This window comes from Rhipicephalus sanguineus, chromosome 6 (genome assembly GCF_013339695.2).
Source record: "Rhipicephalus sanguineus isolate Rsan-2018 chromosome 6, BIME_Rsan_1.4, whole genome shotgun sequence".
NCBI lineage: Eukaryota > Metazoa > Arthropoda > Arachnida > Ixodida > Ixodidae > Rhipicephalus > Rhipicephalus sanguineus.
The window spans coordinates 130,359,980-130,375,176 of NC_051181.1; the positions used below are offsets into that span (position 1 = coordinate 130,359,980).

The 15,197-nt window shown below is 45.9% G+C and overlaps 1 protein-coding gene across 6 annotated transcripts in view; it reads right to left on the bottom strand.

Annotated features, from left to right (window-relative positions):
- Positions 1–15,197, bottom strand: part of LOC119396408 (adult-specific rigid cuticular protein 15.5) — a 180,302-nt gene that overhangs the window by 8,365 nt on the left and 156,740 nt on the right. For 5 of the 6 annotated variants that reach the window (XM_037663616.2, XM_049417081.1, XM_037663618.2 and 2 more), the window contains exon 4: positions 11,344–11,717. The exons of the other annotated variant lie outside the window; for it this stretch is intronic. In XM_037663616.2, the coding sequence (XP_037519544.1) occupies positions 11,483–11,717 (235 nt within the window). In that variant the 3' untranslated portion in view covers positions 11,344–11,482. Of the gene's footprint in view, positions 1–11,343; positions 11,718–15,197 lie in introns of those variants that run through there. 6 annotated transcript variants of the gene reach the window in all.

A 15,197-nucleotide genomic window follows, 5' to 3' on the forward strand; every position in this document is an offset into this window, starting at 1 on the left:
TCTATCTATCATCTATCTATCTAGCTATCTTATCTAGCTATCTTATCTGCCACCCCGACATTGTGCTGTCCTGGCTGCTTCGTTAATGGGATGTACACCGAATTGGTATGGCATAACATGACTGTATGACGAATATAAATTACAGGTGATAACATGAAAATATTGACATGCATGCCATGAACGGCATGAGTTACATGCCATGCTCATGGTGCACTCACGGCCGCTTCGATAAGCTTGATGCACAACAAAATTGGTATGGCGTACGTGACAAGAGTGTATGACGAACATAAGTGACTGGTTATAACGTGCAAATCATGAGAGACATGCCATGTAAAACATGATTTACATGACATGCTCTCGGGGCGCTCGCGGTCGTTTATTGAAATGCATACATGCCAAAATTTTTATGACGAGCTATTTCTGTATGACGAACGTTAGTGATAGGTGGTAACATGAAAATCAACACTTCCATGTCATGGTACGGCATGATTTACTTGCCACGCTCATGCTGCGATGGCGGGCGGTTCGCTAGTTTGAAATGCACCCAAATTGGTATAGCGTGAGGTGACTGTATGACGAACACGAATGACAAGTGGTAACGTGAAAATCATGAATTGTGTGTCTGTATGGCATGACTTCGATGGCACGCTATGCTCGCGGCCATTTCGTAGCTTGATATATACCAGAATTGGTATTGCGCGCCCTGACTGTATGACGAACATGAATGACAGGTGGTAGCATGAAAATAATAACATGCACGACATTTACGGCATGATTTGCATTACACTGTCTTGGCGCGCTTCCGACCGTTTTGTTAACTGGATGTATAGAAAATTTGGTATGGCATGACATGGGTGCGTGACGAACATAAATTACAGGTCATGCGTTGTATATACCAGAATATACGTACGTTTCATTCGCGTTGCGATTCAACATGCATGCATGTCAAACATGCATTGTATAGTGAACTAGATCTTACATGACATGCGTACCATTATTTTCATGTTACCGCACGGTATTTATGTTTGTCATACAGTCACGTCACGCAATGCCGATTTTGGTGCATATCAAATAAGCGAACCGGCCGCGAGAACATCATGAGCATGGCATGTAAATCATGCCTTACATGACATGCGTACTATTTCATGTTACCGCAGGGTATTTATGTTCGTCATACAGTCACGTCACGCAGTACCGATTTTGGTGCATATCAAACAAGCGAACCGGCCGCGACAGCATCATGAGCATGGCATGTAAATCATGACTTACATGACATGCGTGCCATTGTTTTCATGTTACCGCCTGTCATTTACGTTCGCGTTACGGTCACGTCACGCAATACCGATTTTGATGCATATCAAGCAAGCGAACCGGCCGCGAGAGCATCATGAGCATGGCATGTAAATGCCTTACATGACATGCATACCATTATTTTCCTGTTACCGCAGGGTATTTATGTTCGTCATACGGTCACGTCATGCAATACCGATTTTGGTGCATATCAAGCAAGCGAACCGGCCGCGAGAGCGTCAGCCATTATTTTCATGCTACCACCTGTTATTTGTGTTCGTCATACGTCAGGCAGTACCAATCTCTAGGAGTCAGTTTTCATGGCGCACTGATCATTATATGTGATCCCAAAGGCGTCAGTTTTACGCCAAACATAATGAAGTGCCGCCCGGCAATGTTATTGTGCATGAACCTGCTGCGACAACCACGCGAAACAAGCTGCACTAGTTCAGGGTAGGCGCAAACAATCCCCCGAAACAACATTCGCGAATTCTCAATGAAGCGCTTACCTCACAAAGGCGGGTATCAGTCGTGGGAACAAATTTTTCCCGCCTTATTCTGTGCAGCCACACAGCCCGTCGTTTGGCATCCTTTTTCCCGCTGAGAATGGCAAAGAGGGCCTTGCCCGTTTCCCGCCGGTTGCTGCAACCAAAAGCGCAGCACCCGGGCATTCTTCGATGCCTCGATAGGCTTTCGATGAAGTCTCAAAACGATACGGGATGTCGTAATGTTCCTGCACGCTTTCCTGAGCCTATAAAAACAATCGCCCTCCAAAGCGCCGTGCGTCTGCGGCCGGGAGACACTAGCGAGGCGAGCGAGCTGGACCATTTCTGTGGCGAAGCCGCCGAAAGGGCGCGGCGGCGAAGAGAAAAGGAACGCGGTACTTTTCCCGTTCCAGTGACTTTAAGTTCCACCGTTTACTCAGATTTTCAGAGGCGTGGAACTGTCTTTAAATTTTGTTGAAGCTTCCTTGGCCGCATCGGACACTTTTCTAACAACGAGGGTAGCCAATTTAATTCTTAATCCTCCTTGGTTACGACCAAAGAAGAAAATATGTTACACTCACCCGTGTAAGAGAGTCGCGCTAGCTGTTTTCCCTTGGGAACTTAAGGGCTTTTCTGCGTTAATTCAAACAGTCAGCAAATACGGAACTAAAACTTTGTCGTTCCTACCTAAAATAGCATGTATAGCTGAGCAGTAATTTCAAAATCCCTGACAAAATTTGCGAGGCCATTCAAATTCTCGACCTAATACCAGAGACAAAAAGGTATGTCTGCATGGTAAGATCTAGCCTCTTAATTTCGTGTCCATAACACACCTTAAGTACACTTACATGAATTTTTCGAAGTTGAGCTGGGACAGCTAATTGCTAAGTACTGTTTAATACGCACTGAGGATTAGATTCACGAGGCATTTGTGGGAGAGCTTACCGCTCTCCCACAGTAGAGTATAAAGTACTCTAATTGGTTCCTATTTTCTTCGGTAGCTATGGGTGATTTCCAGATAGGCACACTTAGCCAGTGACGAAGCAGATTTTAAAAAATTATGCAAATTGCGCCTTGCTCGAAGCAGGAAGGAATGAAGAAAGTAAATCCAGCGCTTAATATCGCGCTAATTCTGTGGTCAATGTAGCGCTACTGCCGTTCTCGTGTAGGTCTTTGTGTAGTTCTAAATCCTGCGCCTAAAGCAGCTTCACTACCGTGAAACCTCAGGAAGTACGTAGCACGGACAACCCAGCAATTGTCTTGGCAATCACGCACTTGCCAAAGCGGTGGCGCCCTCTCTTGCGCAGCGCTTGTATCAGACGGATGATTCAAAAGCGTTTTTCGCGATTTTAGGTAAATTATTACCATTAATTCTTGGTTATTTCTGCAGTTTATATTATTTTACACCTTGTTGGGTTATTCTGCGCTGCTTTTGACCATAGTTAACCTTGTTTTAAGCCTGTATTGACCACTGCGTGACCACGTGACATGAGAGGGTGGATAGACAACAAGCCAGACCTTTAAAGTGCTACGCACTTAATAGTGTCAAATACCTCTTAAGGCAGTGACAAAGTAGTCTGAGAGTCTTTATTTTTGCAGCCATAAAGGCGATCACTGACATGCTGAAAATGATGGAGGACCACTTTCCAGAGTGCCTGGAGAAGTGCATCTGCATTAACGGTGAGTCTGCCGAACTATGCGGGGTAAGAGAACAGGCATTGATGTATGATAGATAGATAGATAGATAGATAGATAGATAGATAGATAGATAGATAGATAGATAGATAGATAGATAGATAGATAGATAGATAGATAGATAGATAGATAGATAGATAGATAGATAATATTCCTGGAGATGCTGGCCTGGTTTATCGCCTGGCTGGCTACACCAGGTGTCGCGTGGCGACTGTTACACGCGGTGATAACATATACGCGTCGTTTGCGCGTATAATGAGAACCTGCTAGTACTCGTAAGAACTAACACGTTCATCCACGAGCTCACGAGCTCGGGAACAGCGCCAACTGCTACGCCCATAATTTGATGCGCTTGTGATCACTCGTGCAGCTCCCAGCTTCTTCCCCGTCCTTTGGAAACTGGTTCGCCCCTTCATGACTCAGCGAACGGCGGACAAAGTGAACGTCTACAGCAAGGGTGAGCGTTGAAACAAAGACGTTGTGCACTTAACGCACGTGTCTGTAACATGCGACCACAACCTTTTAACGTTAATTACCGGACATCTCGTGAAAAGTCATTTTCGGCGATTGCGAGTTAAATTGAGGAGACGCAGTATCGCCGTTCTAGTGGCAGTCTTCTTGCTAGAATTCTTCGCGTTAATAATCTGTCGATCGCACTCGGCCAAATATTTTTTATCGTTCTTCCTTTAACGTAAAGAATTTAGTACCGTTGTCGTAAAAAGACACTCATGAATTACCACACTGATACACCGTTAGGTAATAATCTTTTCTTTCATTCTGTAGATGGCTGGAAAAACGCTCTCCTCGACATCATGGACGCTGAGCAGCTTCCAGTCCATTGGGGCGGAAACATGGTGGGACCCGACAACGATACAAGATGCAAACACAAGGTCAGTTTCGAACGTAATTTAATCCCGTGCTTGTTTCCTTCACCTCGGCTTTGGCTAGTAGAATGAACCCCATCTATACACTAAGGGAAGCATGTGCTTGTACCATTATATATGATGTTGTTGTGATCAGCCTTCCCCGCATGTGGGAGCTACACCGGGCGTCTGCTCACTTTCACCACTCCTCCTTTTCAACTCAGCTCCCCAAATGGTGCTGAGCGATGCTCGTGCAAGGGTTGAAGAAGATAGCACCATGCTCATCTCCCATAATACAATAACTGTTGGGGTTTAACGTCCCAAAACCACAATATGATTATGCGGGAGCCGTAGTGGAGGGCTCCGGAAATTTCGACCACCTGGGGTTCTTTAACGTGCACCTAAATCTAAGTACAGGGGCCTCAAGCATTTTCGCTTCCATCGAAAATGCGGCCGTCGCGGCCGGGATTCGATCCCGCGACCTTCGGGTCAGCAGTCGAGCACCATAACCACTAGACCACCTTGGCGGGTACGCTCATCACCTTCTTTCCAGAACCACAGTCTCGTGACCTTACACATCGACTTTCTATAAGTAATGCAGACACAAGTTTGTACGTTCGAACAGAGGAAATCGAAATTCTCCAAGGCTTAGCTCGGAGCATTAATAGACTCGCAACGAAAGAGATGAAATATTAACGTAAGATGAGGAGGAAAATATTTTGATGAGAGGAGGAAAATAGCGTATTTCCCCCTCCTCAACCTCTCCTCGTCCTCTTGTGTTATTCCATCTCTTTCGCTGCGAGTCTATTAATGTTCCGAGCCAAGCTTTGGAGAACTTCGATTTCCTCTGTTCGAACGTACAAACTTGTATCTGCATTGCTTGTCACTATCTATCTATCTATCTATCTATCTATCTATCTATCTATCTATCTATCTATCTATCTATCTATCTATCTATCTATCTATCTATCTATCTATCTATCTATCTATCTATCTATCTATCTATCTATCTATCTATCTATCTATCTATCTATCTATCTATCTATCTATCTATCTATCTATCTATCTATCTATCTATCTATCTATCTATCTATCTATCTGTCTGTCTGTCTGTCTGTCTGTCTGTCTGTCTGTCTGTCTGTCTGTCTGTCTATCTATCTGTCTGTCTATCTATCTATCTATCTATCTATCTATCTATCTATCTATCTATCTATCTATCTATCTATCTATCTATCTATCTATCTATCTATCTATCTATCTATCTATCTATCTAATCTCATCTCATCGTATCGTTTTTGGTGTTACAGGTGAACCACGGAGGCTGCTTTGAGGAAGTAGCGCCGTCTTCTGTGTTCAAGGAGGAAGGCGTCCAATTGAAGAATATCGGTCGTCGCGACCGGTGGGAACTACCCGTCAGCGTGTCCGAGTCGGGCGTTCAAATCAGCTGGCGCTTCCAGACAGCCTCCGGAGACCTGTCGTTCGGTGTGCGCACCGAAGCTGGTGAGATTCTGATTCCATTGCGACGCTTCGAGTCCTGCAGCCACGAACCCCAGGAAGGGTGCTGGCAGTGCGACACGCCGGGAACATGTACGTAGGCACATGGCTATTAATATTAAGGTGAAAGCCTGACATGCCTCATCAAACGCGAAAATTGACACTCGGCGTCAACGCGAGTGATGCAAAATGTCATAACGTGATGACGCCACAAATCTCAAAATTGTGACGTCAGCATGAAGTCACTATGACGTCATATAACGTGACGTCACGTGAAGACGTCATCACATGACATCGTCAGTTGGTTAAAGGTAGGCCGATCAGGGAGGCAGTGCAAAACTAGGTGACGTGCAGAAAGCTTGCAATATCTACGGTCCTGTAAGCAGTTGAAAACCACGTTAGGTGCAGAAAGCTTTCGGAGTGTGGCAGGGGAGGATCAATACACCGTCTAAGAAGAAAAAGAAGATGGCTTTCACCTTAGCGTCGTCTTAGGCGAATGCATAAGGAACCCTGTGAGCTTTTTAGCACGTCTGAGAGCTTATTTTTGCGTAGCCATATGCAAAATAACATATGTAACAGATGTATCATTGTTAACTCGGGCATTGAGAGAGACTGACGTATCGCGTGCATGCATCTTCTTCCGTTTAATGCAGATATCCTCGAATTCGACAACAGTTTCAGCTGGTTGTATGGCAAGAAGCTGGCGTATGTCGTGAACACGCACGCTGTGAACGAGAACCCTTGACACGTGACCTCCAGGAGTGCGTTCGTTCGTTCGGAACCGAGGACAAGGAGGACACTAAGATTCTGGAACTGCCGTCACGTGTTACCATTTGCCGTCCTTACGTGGCACGACACACTACGTGATATTCACCAGCAACACAAAAAAGTGGACCAAGGTCGAGCCAATGTTGGCCCTCATTGTCACTGTCGGGATTACATTGTTGGGGTTGGGACAATGTTGGGTTAGCATGGATGGCCAACATGCATTGAACAAAGCTGGCCTTACATTGCACCCCTCCCCTCGTCCCCCTGTGCGCTTTTATCCGTAGTATGCTTGACTGGGAGGCCAAATGAGAAATAAAAATTCCCGATTCTGCACAAAACAGGGTCATTAGTCCGTGCTGTGTTGATGCTTCCTTGTATACTCATGAGAAGAAAACCTGCACGGACCGTGGAATCCGAGACAAAGACATGCAATAAAGCACAGAATTTAGTACGGCAATCTAGCTTGACTGCTCAAACACCTCAAGTACATTGATCGGGCGTGTGTACTACAGTACGACGAAGCCCTGTTCTCGCTTGTAACGAGGTATAAATGAAAACTTGCATGAATTCGTGGACTGAGTTGGCCTTGTAATGTAGAAAGGTTGCCGTCCATATGGAGGAAGAAATCCTTTCCCAATGATTGCGCCTTGTGCGTTTCATCGTTGCTGCTTCAGTCTGTGTACGTCCCTTGTGCGCAACGTTACACCTATAATAACATACCAAGCGGCCGAAATCGCAAATTTAATTATTTGTCTATTCACTTAGTACTCTTAGATTTACTGTGTATGCTCCCTTTTGGCACATACAGCAATTCTAGGTGATTATGATGACCTTGATGCTGGTCTTGATGATGATCTTTATGAGCGTGCCATTTGAAACGGCTTGGTGACAAGTGATCACCTACTTTTTTCTTTGTTCTTTTTTTCGTGGAAATCATGTATTACTCTGCCGCGGTCTAGCATTCTGACAATTTTTTTTTCGTAAATGGACAGGTGTATGGACGCTACGAGCGTACCCTTTACAAGGGGACGTGGACCTATAGCTGTGGGATACCATGCTCAGTTTTTAATACGGCCTGACGCCTCACATACCTGAATTCATATTCTTTTCCAGAGAAAAAAAAACAAAAACAAGATATAATTTCATAGCTCAACTTTCAGCGTTTCTACGCTATTTCGTTTTTGTCCTTTTGCCATTATGTTTGTAGTCACCAATCCCACAACAATCTTTTACCGATCGCTGTTCCTGACGCGTTCACCTCTCCCATGATATTCCTGAAACCTAGGTCTTGATGTAAGCTGGCTCCCAAACATACAGCCGGGTGGCTATCCCCGCAGTCAATTAAAACATTCTCCATCGTTATTCTAGCTTCTTCTTCTTAGTATGGGTGGCTTGTACCCAGTACAGTGGATGGGCCAAGAAATGAGTGAATTACTCCATCCACGGAAAGTACGTGAGTCTTCTTTATTTCGCTTTGGCTTTACAACTCATTGACTTTCGTCGCGCCACCTGTAGGAGGTTACCTACACAAACGTCCGAACAACTTCTCTCTCGACCGGCAGGTGGGAGTCTAGTGGAAAAATTTAAACGACTACGTGCGCTATTTCTATAACCGGTCGCATGGTCACCGAGAGCGACTGCTGTGCGGTGCGATGATTAGCGCACATTATTTACCTGTCATCTATTTTATTTTTGTTTCATTAAAGGGACAATCATAAAGTGCAACAAAATGAATAAAAAGAGAAACAAGAAACGAGCAAGTAAGGTAGTCATAGGCTCAGGAGAATTTTGGTAGCGTAGCGTGCAATGCTCAGGTCGTGGGTTTGGCTCCCACAGGCTGTAATTTGTTTCTTTCTCCGCTTTACGTTTTACTTATTTTGCCAATTCATCAATTCGATCAAAAACTGCAAATAAGTTCCCCTATGCTTTCCTTGCCTTAATTATATGTTGGTTCACTGTGTTTGTGTAATTAGTCATTTATGCGATAAAATCGCATAAATGACTAATTATACAAACACAGCGACTAATAAATCGCAGCGCTGTTGTATGTGTCCTCCTCTGCCTGAAGGAAAGATTACTTTTAAGGGCTCGTTTTTCTTTGTTAGACACAATATTAATGAGAACTAACAGACAGCAATGCCAAGGAAAGTATAGGAGGTGTTATTTGTAGTAATTGGAATATAAATGTGAAGAAAGTAAAGTGGACGAAAAGATCACCTGCCGCCGGCAGGGGCCGAACCTGGTCTTTCGTCTTTCGTGCTGTTTCCCTCCAATATGTCGTACCAACTCGCCCAAGCAACCACTTTAGTTATGCGATAAACGTCTCACTTGAGCGATGTTCTCGCTCGTTTCGCTGTCATAACAGCTGCAGCACCTTACACAGACAGATTTCTAGATTTCCATTCTTTCCTTTGTTTTACTAATGATATATTTTAAGTTCCAAAACAAGGAATGAATAGGACAAGTAGGGAAAGAAGGGGGATTATTCAGCTACAATAACTATTTCTGTCTCAGAAACGCAAATAATTTGGCAATTTGGAAATTCATGATTTGAACAATGCAGCCGCGCAATCGGACAATGAGGACCCGCTTGCTTTACGGCTCGCTCAGGAGGTGGCTTTCACGGCAGTAAAGCAATGCAGCAAAGAGTTCTTTCAGGTAGTTGGTACCTGTGCCGAAATCGTGTACATTTTCTAGCGTTTACAAAAAAAAAAAAAAAAAAAAAAAAGAAGACGAACAAACATTATCCAATGGCATACAGTATCGAGTGCCACACATGTGACGTAATAGGAATTATAAAACACCTCCTTTGTTACTGTGCAGCATACGAAGACGAGAGATTTACCCTACGGCCACAGTGTTAGGCCATTTGGATTGCCTGACACTGCGCCCTTCTACAGAAGAGATAGTGTCAAGGGTAGGAGGAGGGTGGGCGGAGCGGTGTGGCGGAGTGCGACCTGCCTTGTGCTGCGCTACGGAAGTGTTTTTGCGCTTCAAGTGGAACCAGGCAGAGGCGTAGCCAGAAATTTTTTTTCGGGGGGGGGGGGGGGGGGGGGGGAGTTCAACCATACTTTATGTATGTTTGTGCGTGTGTTTTATGTGTGCGTGTATATATAGGCAAGCAAAGCAAAATCGAAAAATTTCAGGGGGGTTTGAACCCCCCCCCCCCCCCTGGCTACACCCCTGGAACCAGGCTATATATGACCGCTTGTGACGAAGTGGACAAAGAACGCTTTTGTTGGGTGCGTGTGTGTGCAAAGTGCGTACTTCGCTCCTTATGAGTCAGTCCCTTGTTCAGTCCAGGGTAGCCAGCCTGACTCAGGTGGGCAATTGTCCTGTATCTCCCTCAGTATCTATCTATCTATCTATCTATCTATCTATCTATCTATCTATCTATCTATCTATCTATCTATCTATCTATCTATCTATCTATCTATCTATCTATCTATCTATCTATCTATCTATCTGTCTATCTATCTGTCTATCTATCTATCTATCTATCTATCTATCTATCTGTCTATCTATCTATCTATCTATCTATCTATCTATCTATCTATCTATCTATCTATCTATCTATCTATCTATCTATCTATCTATCTATCTATCTATCTATCTATCTATCTATCTATCTAAAATGGAGAAATTGTTGTACAGGGAGTGTCGCTGGAGCCTGTTTTCGTTTTGACAAGCAGACTTGTCTTGGTCAGAGCAGTAAGCGGCTTACATAACAGCGTTTTTATTGCTCTTCTCCTCCTCCACATCAAAGGTGGAGGAGAACAGCAAGCTTGTGCGCAAAAGAAAAAAAAGAAAAAAAGAAGACATCACTCAGAATTGTGTCGCTGCGCTTTCTAGCAACCGAGCGCTAAAAGCGGAAAGCGAGCGCTACAATCGGATAAAGCGTGTAAACTGCGAAATTTCATTCATTTTAAAGGCGCGAGTGTGAGCGAGTGAGGAGTCAGTATGAACGTAAGTGTGAAAGTGTGTGTGAGTATATTCAAGAGTATACGAACGTAAGTGATGGGTTGGTAAGAGTGAGCGAGTCATTGGAAAGTGAGTGCGAGTTGTTTAACGGCACGTGCCATGGCAACTAAGTCCAAAGGCGCCAGATCACTGATTTTATATAACTGGCCATGTCAGATGCATGTTCGAGCACAAGAATGTTACTAGCATATACATGTTCTGAGTACGCGTCATAGGTTACGATCTTAAACGTGAAATTTAACCGCACAAGTCCCGTGTGCATTTGGCCCGCAAAAGTACAGAAACTCTGAAAGTATTTGGAGAGGGACATGAGTATGAACGCATGATCAGATGTTAGTATGAACGTGATAGTGGAAGTGAGTGAGTACCCGTGAGTGACAAACTACGCTTAATACGGATGGGTTTCGGTGACGCCATATTGGGCTGTATTGCCGTTTTGCATCTTTAACAACTAAGCGAACAGAAGTACACGTTTCTGGGCTATTCGGTTCATGTTCACTGAAAAGGCCACATAAAGTATGACTGTTTTGCCATAGTTTCTGTGGCTTTTCCATTGAAACGAACAGCGCTGCGGCAGACGCATAAGAATGAAAACGGTTAGGTTGGTGCATTCGACGTTTCATGACCTCGTTAAGTCTCGCCACGGCATGGAAAAATAAGAAAACATTCGTTTGACAGGCCAAGGTGGCGGCGCCCACGTGTCTTATTTAAAATCGTCAATACAACAAAACGGGGAAGATATTGACAGATTCTTGCTCACGGTTTATTATTTTATTTTAAAGCAACACAAATTTACAAACAAAAAGGGGCAACGAAGAAGTACAGGCCTGGCAATGTGCCATTCGTGGTTCCTCAAACTTGTCAAGATTCGGTCGCGGATCGAAGGGGGGCGCGGTCAGCGTAACTTCATTTCCCGGTCGTGTCCTGCTCCGGTTCGATTGGCACGATGATGGCTCTGTGTCCGGGCGGCACGGTGATTGTCCTGGCCGGATGCCTCTCGGTCTGGGACGGCAGCAGAACCGACACGGGGACGTACGACGTAGCCGCCGAAGCGGCTGCCGCAGATGCCGCGGCCGCCGCTGCAGACGCGGCGGCGCTGCTTGTCGGACCGCGAGACGGGAACGGGAGCCTGGCAGAAGACCTGTGTTGGAGATACGAGAAGCGATGATAAGGTAATAGTTGAAAGAAAGGAGGAAAACGAAAGGGAGAAGGTAGGGAGGTTAACCAGACACATGTCCGATTGGCTACCCTATACGTTCGGTGAATGGGAAAGGGGAGCAGAAAGATGAGAGGGAGAGAGGAGAGCAGAGAAGAAGGAAATGATAGTTGAAGGGATCCGACCCGCGTAGTCCGAAAGAAAGTGCCACGTTGTCTTACCTCGCTTTAAGGTATAGATGTCCGCGCAAACATGAAACAAAGACTTTAGAAAGAAAAAGATGTCTGTTTTAGGATACAACAGTTATTTTTGCCATATCGTGCAGCCATGGTGTTTAGTGCCAGAACTATTACGTCCTACTCTTTCCATCTTTCTTTTCTTTCTGAGATGTCTTCTATACCCGTTGAGCCCAGCAACAAGTTCTTCCCTTCCTTCGTATTAGTGCGACTGCATGAAATGTTAGAGGTATGTTCTGGACGGCGGCGCTCAGGTGGAGCAACTAGGGTCACTGACGCGCGACCAGCACGACCATTACAATCCAGGCGCACTGTACGATTGTCCGATACCATCTAGATTCAGTCACCTTTTTAATAATATACCCTCTTTTGAAGCCATGTCCTCAAGCAGACAGTATACACGTCATGTGGAATAGAAACAATCACTACAACATCGTGGGCGGCAGTAATATGTCCGAACTACGCTCCATGAGGTTGGGCAACAGCAACCGTTCGTCATTTAGGCTCCTGTCGGAATGTTCTGTTTAATGACACATCTCGAAAATAATTCGATAGGATGAACACCACTGCGCGAGCTCCAGCGATTTTTTTCAACCCTGTTACCGCAGCGGAGTGTACATAGGGTGCACCGGCTGGTGGCAAACACGGCTATTATAGAAGAAGGTTGGCGCCGAAAACACGCCTGCAATACGCTCCACGTGGTTGGGCCCTGCGTCTACTGACCTACCGATCCAGCGCCATTGATTCTCATTGCCGGCGTTCTTAAAGAACCGCAAATCTCAGTTCGCAGGACGATCAGGGTTCCTTCAGCGACATGACAGCGATGAGCGCACGCTGCGGTATGCAGGGTGCAACGGCAGCGGCCGGCGGCATATGCAGCCGGCTGCGCCAGCAACAGGGACGCTGCGCACGCTCGCGCTTCGCGTCAGCAACCTTGATTGACAGCGGCGTCGTCACAGTGCGGCCCCGCTCTGCTCGAGTCGCACGGCTCGAGCTCGCGTTGTTGCTGCTGCTACTGCTGCTTCATACTGCTCGATGCTGCTCCTGCGCGCTAGTCACGAAAGAGAGAGTGGCTAGCAGGGCATTCTGCAGACGCGAGGAAAAAGAGAGGTGTATCTCCGCGCGCGCGCCCCGAGCGCGCACGACCGACTGTTTACCATATTGACTGGCACACATAGGCGGCGGTGGGATTGCACTTCCGTTCGTGAGCCTACTGCCCTTAAAAGAAGCGGGCGCGTCAAATACTCCGGTCACGCTCTGTGTGTAGCGAACGGGCCGACCGGCCCTTTGTGTCTCCGCGCGCGTACACCATGGCACTGCTGCTCCGAGCTGCGGGAAGATCTGCAGCCAGCGACCCGTTGTATGCTCCTGCATGACATTACGCATAATTCGCGTCGAAGAACCCCGACGATGAACCAACCGTTTACTGGGCAGCCCCGGTGCGAGTTTTGAAGAGAGGTGAGCAGAGGAGGAGTTGGCAAGAACGCAGTCGTCTCACTTTTTAAAAGAAAACACGCGCGCGCCTCGCACGAGCAAGATGTCACACTCCTCTCCGCATCCTCTACACCTAGCACTTTCTATACACTCGTCTCCTGACACTGTGCACATCGTAACAGCCACGTCGGGAAAGAACTGTGTAACGCTAGCGCACGTTCGCGACGATTACGCAGGCTCCTGGACCAACGAGGCCTAGCTATAGCTGCCGTGAAAGAAGCTGAAGCCGCGACAGCAGACAGCACCGCATTGCGTGCTCGCGTGCGCCGGAGCCGCCGCTCCTGTCGGGAATATGTAATATCCTCCGGGACGGGGATTTGGTTGATCTCTTTCCTCTCTCTCATAAGAAGCAGCGGGCTTTAAGAAACGTGGCTGGCTCCGCGAGCGCGTGATGCGAAAATATTGCGTCACAATGTCAACGCATTCGCTCCGTGTACCTCGACTGATACATGCTGCGCGGTAGGTGGGCGCGGCGCAGCGGCAGGCGCGGGTGGGTCAACGGTGAGAAAGGAGATTGTTGGAGATACACACGGCGGCGTTCGACTCTTCTTCAGAACAGTGACGTCAGGGCTGGACCCGTGACGGGTCGTCGGAAAAACTTTATGCAGATTTCTTTCCATGTCGCGTTAGGTCAGGAGGTGACGCGTTATCTCGCTTCGGTGAACACCTTGATGTTTGACTGATGGTCAAGCTCTACCGCCTAGTCTGGCTTTTTTATTTTGGCAGTTGTTTGTAAACAATAATAATAACTGCCTCGATTTAACACGTCAAAGTCACCATACGATGTTGTGGGGGTCACCGGGTTAATTTAGATCACGTGAGGGTTATTTAATGTGCACCTAAACCAGCACACGAGTATTCGTTGCATTGGCTTTATGCGGCCGCCGTGGCGGGGAATCGAATCCGCACCCTCAAGCTTAGCAGCGCGACACCTAATTGTTTATAAACAAGCGTGACCTGAAACTACATGAGAACAAAGCGTTGCTCGCGCGCTTGGTTACGAACATGTGTACGATACGTTAGCAGCAATTCATTAATCTTACAGGTAAAGCGGAACTACATAAAACCCAACTTTATTTCATAACATTACATAATGAATAAATAAGAACAGCGATGCTTAAGTCAGATTCAAATGCTTCCGAATGAAACGGAAAATTTCGTAAACAGTGGGTGGGTGCTCGAGCCGCCGATTCGAGAAGTGGACTTGTCTTCTTCAAGACTGGAACTAGAACTGAATGCTGGAACTTCAAGAAGACAAGTCCACTTGTCGAAGCGTCGGCTCAAGCACACACCCACCGCGGTTCACGGATTTTTTCATCGCAAAGCTTCCATCTTCCTCTTCCTGCCGTCTAATGAAACGAAGGAACTTCCAAATTGAGCACACATTTGCCTGCTGCCAGAACGCAAACGACACCTAATTAAACCTGACATGAAACAGTTTCCCCCTTCCCGAAGGAGCAGGCAGGCGTTGTGACCCTTTTAAGTGGCAGTTGTCAGCCTGTTCCCTCCGTATTTCCTCTGTGTCTTCGTGTTTTATATGTATTCAAACCAAATAATAATAATAATAATAATAATAATAATAATAATAATAATAATAATAATAATAATAATAATAATAATAATAATAATAATAATAATAATAATAATAATAACCGGGCTGACCGCAAAATAATCTAAGCTTGACTAAACTAATCATCTTGATTGATACGTATACTTGCAGGACATTGACAATGCG